We start from the raw sequence: 4,592 nt of genomic DNA, 5'->3' as shown, positions 1-4,592 counted from the left end.
GGGTTATCTACACTACCTTTAGGAGTTATACCAAGCTTCTGTTGACCTGAACTTGCTATTCAAGGAGGTTAGGTTTGGGTTTCATGATGTGTGCTGGGACAAAGTGCTATACAAATAACATTGTATTGATTGGCATTGTGTATACTGTAATGCATTATACTGTGTTTAGGAATTCCCGTACCTCAATCTCACTACACACATGCACACGCACCTTGGAATGTTGGTCGTAGTTGTGGATCCTGATGCCAGCATCTCTTCATTAGCTCTGTGATCTCTACAGGAGTATCAGCAGAGATGAGGTCCTCATCAGGACGATCACCTTTACGGACACACTGGCAGATATGGTCCTCACTCCGAGCATCTGAAATACACTTATCCAATATTAATTCAGTGCATTCAAATTTGATCTCAAATCTTATCCATTCATAAAAAAAGAACAAAGGACCTCTTACTATAACATATATCAGAGTTCACAAATAACACTGAACAAAAAAATAAACACAACATGTCAAGTGTTGGTTTCATGAGCTGAAATAAAAGATCCTAGAAATTTTCCATAAGCACAAAAAGCTTATTTCTCTCAAATGTTGTGCACAAACTGTCTTTTTATCCCTGTTAGTGAGCATTTCTTCTTTGACAAGATAATCCATCCACCTGACAGGTGTGGCATATCAAGAAGCTGAATAGACAGCATGACCATTACACAGGTGCACCTTGTGCTGGGGAGAATAAACGGCCACACTAAAATTTGCAGTTTTGTCACACAACACAACGCCAGAGATGTCTCAAGTGTTGAGGAAGTGTGCAATTGCCATGCTGACTGCATGAATTACCACCAGAGCTGTTGCCAGAGAATTAAATGTTAATTTCTGCACAATAAGCCGTCTCCAATGTCATTTTAGAAAATTTGACAGTACGTCCAACCGGCCTCACAACTGCAGACCACATGTATGGCGATGTGTGGGTGAGTGGTTTTCTGATGTCAACATTGTGAACAGAGTGCCCCATGGTGGCGATGGGGTTATGGTATGGGCAGGCATAACCTACGGAAAATGAATATAATTGCATTTTATCGATGGCAATTTGAATGCACAGAGATACTGTGACAAGATCCTGAGTCCCATTGTCGTGCCATTCATCCGTCGCCATCACCTCATGTTTCAGCATGATAATTCACATCCCCATGTCGCAAGGATCTCTACACAATTCCTGAAAGCTGAAAATGTCCCAGTTCTTCCATGGCCTGCATACTCACCAGACATGTCAACCATTGAGCATGTTTGCGATCTGGATCTGGGTCTGGATCGACGTGTACGACAGCTTGTTCCAGTTCCTGCCAGTCTCCAGCAACTTCGCACAGCCATTGAAGAGGTGTGGGACAACTCTCTTCAACTCTATGCGAAGGAGATGTGTTGTGCTGCATGAGGCAAATGGTAGTCACACCAGATACTGACTGGTGTTCTTATACATGCCCCCTACCGTTTTTGAAGGTATCTCTGATAAATAGATGCATATCTGTATTCCCAGTCATGTGAAATCTATAGATTACGGCCCAGTAAGTTAATTTAAATTGATTGATTTCCTTCAATTATCCGTAACTCAGTAAAATCTTCGAAATTGTTGCATGTTGCATTTATATTTTTGTTCAGTATATATATGGCTGAAATCGCAGCAGATGAATTTGAATGCAACAGTCCTCTGTAGAGTGAGTGAGCAACACTCACTTTCATATGGCTCACTGCCAGTGAGGATGACCCATACGACAATAGCGAAGCTATAGACGTCAGACTTCTCAGAGGAGCGTGTGTGGATGCTGTCCAGGTGCTCAGGAGCCATGTAGCACAGAGTACCAGCTGCCCTGCCCCCTGCTCCCCCGGCCCCAGGACGCGCCAGCCGGCTCTGCCTGCGAGACTCCTCCTTAGTCAGCCTGCTCCACGTCTGACAGGTGGCCAGGCCCAGGTCTGCAATCTGGAGCACAGATACAGACATGCATATTCATACATGTACATGCATTGCATACACAGATTACACACATATCCATATTCATACACATACATTGAACATAGAGACATCAATACACAGATGCACATGGATACACACACACACAGTCTTGCATAACTAACCTTGTGGGGGACACACAATTCAGTCCCCAAATCCTATTTTCCTTAACCCCTGACCCTAGCTCCTAACCCTAAAACTAACCCTAGCTCACCTAACCCTAATTCTAACCTTAACCCCCTAGAAATAGCATTTGACCAGTTGGTCAAATTTCTCTTTGTTTACTATTCTTGTGGGGACTTACACACACACACACAGTAAAGTCAATGATATAAACAGTAATAAAGCATATTATACAGTGTATGCTGTACCTTGATGTGAAAATCCTTGTCCACCAGTATGTTTTCTGGTTTGAGATCTTTGTGTATGACACGGTTCTTCATCAGGTACACCATCCCCTCCAGAATCTCCAGTATGATCCTGCCCTTGATGGATATCAGCACAGGCACCTGGAGAAAAGACAGGAATATATACAAGTTGTTTACCCAGAGAGAAAATTGCTTCTTGATATTACATAGAGAAAATCTGATATGGAGTTCTGTTGGAAACCTTCCATCTCTGCAGTGAGTCCAGGACCTAACCTCATTCATATAGTGACATTGTAGACTAAGTTAACTGTTTTTGTGATATCCTCTCACCCGGTCCAGCATGGCCAGCAGGTTGCCTTTAGGGAGGAGCTCCATGACCAGAGAGTAGTCCCCATCCTCCAGGATCACCCCCAGCAGCTTGACCACCCGTTCATGGTTCAGTCTGCTCATCAGGCTGCCCTCCTCTAGCAGGGACTGCTTACTGCCCCTGAGGGAGAGAGGGAGGAAGGCTTGGTCAAGACTACAAGCTAGGGAAATATGTTCACTTGGAGATGTATCCCTATGTATTAACTGGGCCGCCTACTTTATCACTATACACATCACAGGAACATGTCTATAGACACCCAATTTCTCTGGTTTTATCGTCCTTTCTGTCACAGGAAAGGATAAGTGTAGCCTAAGCCTACCCACTGGCACTCCCAATGCTGGAAGGGAGTCCCTGAGTGAAAAGGTTTGGGAATCCCTGGTTTAGACTACAATATCAAACTCAGTAGAGCGTGACAGTCACAACACTTACAGACACAGGGGGAATCCTCTACCAGTAGTCCGTTATACTCACTCATTACGCGGTGGCCCGGTGTAGATGGTCTTCAGAACCACCTGGCCGAGGGTTTTGTGATAGCACAGATACACTGTACCGAATCCACCGTAGTCCAGAGGCTCCTTTTTGATAAGGTCCGCGGATTTCATGTAGATGGAGTCCTGCGCAGTAGCCATGGCTTGCTACCTGGTCCTCGGTCGGGTATTTCCTTCTAGCGTTGATACGAGACTAATGGGTACATTGCTCTATTACTGGCCAATCACAATCTCCCATAATGTAAATAGTAACAATAGTATATTTCCGAACGAATGGAGGAGTAGGCTGAGGAGCTTCAGCGGTGTTACATTGACTCGAAATACAAAACTGAATATGCAAGTGAAAGACGTAGTCGGAAATTCAATACTGTAACTTGCTCTATTAAAGAGTTGTCAACACATAAAGTGGATAACATCAATAATGTATCCAGTTTAATTTTCAAGGTGAATAGGTCTATGTATTCAATAGGATAAAATGTAGGATAAATCGTTAATTATAGATAAATAACCTACCTTTTAATTCCACGGGTAGGCGTATATTTCCGGGATTTGCCTTGCTGCCGCAATAGTGAAACAACTAAAAATATGTTGTGGAAGTTAGTTGCAGACCAGTGTAGCTAATCGAGAAAGGAGCATATGATTTATATGCAAATAGTCACTGACTATAGTAAGTAAGTAGCTTTGTGCGAGCCGGAACGGCTCATAGGGCAGGAGCCTATAAATTCTGTATCTGTAGCGTGAGGCAGCTTGGTGAATGGACAGGGTGCTAGTCTATCGCAGGGCCTTAACCCCCAATCTATCTCCTTAATGCTGAGTGCCAAGAGGCGACGCATCAAGTCCCATGTTTACAGTATTTGGTGTGACTCGGCCAGGGATTGACTTTAGGGAAGGCACTGTAACAACAACTCCACTGATTAAAAAATTATTTTACAATTTTCAACCTTTTGGTTCTGCGGTTTATATTATAAAGTGTGAATGGAGCTGAACATTTTGGTCAAAGACGGATTCCTAGCCTGGGCAATAGGCTAGGCTAAACTCAATGATATCACAGTTGGACAAAACAATTCACATGTTCATAAAATTGAATATTAGCCAATGTCAGTAACATAAAGCACTATCACCGCCTACTGGAAGTATGCATCTATCACAGTTCGAGAGAGAGAGAGAGTAGGCCACTTTACACTTAGGAATGACACACAGTACATCAATAAAACCTATGGCAGTGGAACCCACAGGCAGCAGGTAAAATACAATAATATATTAAAGGATAAAAATAGCTACTGTAAGGAATTGTATTAGATATTGGTAACTTGTTTTAACAACTTCTCAACATTGGCTATGGTTGACACAATATACACACTCCCTTTTATA

The 4,592-nt window shown here is 43.0% G+C and overlaps 1 protein-coding gene across 1 annotated transcript in view; it reads right to left on the bottom strand.

The window, feature by feature from the left end:
* The window catches only part of LOC129813979 (receptor-interacting serine/threonine-protein kinase 1-like), a 20,503-nt gene extending 16,494 nt beyond the window's left edge, over positions 1–4,009 (bottom strand). Inside the window, exons 1-6 of the mRNA XM_055866671.1 lie at positions 3,735–4,009; positions 3,205–3,414; positions 2,697–2,853; positions 2,370–2,507; positions 1,725–1,968; positions 212–361 (exon numbers count right to left, since the gene is read on the bottom strand). Coding sequence (XP_055722646.1) covers positions 212–361; positions 1,725–1,968; positions 2,370–2,507; positions 2,697–2,853; positions 3,205–3,362 — 847 coding nt within the window. The 5' untranslated portion in view covers positions 3,363–3,414; positions 3,735–4,009. The remainder of the gene's footprint in view (positions 1–211; positions 362–1,724; positions 1,969–2,369; positions 2,508–2,696; positions 2,854–3,204; positions 3,415–3,734) is intronic.
* Positions 4,010–4,592: the final 583 nt, after the last annotated feature.

Source organism: Salvelinus fontinalis, chromosome 17, assembly GCF_029448725.1.
Source record: "Salvelinus fontinalis isolate EN_2023a chromosome 17, ASM2944872v1, whole genome shotgun sequence".
In the NCBI taxonomy this organism is placed as follows: Eukaryota; Metazoa; Chordata; class Actinopteri; order Salmoniformes; family Salmonidae; genus Salvelinus; species Salvelinus fontinalis.
This window is presented reverse-complemented; position numbering and strand designations above follow the sequence as displayed.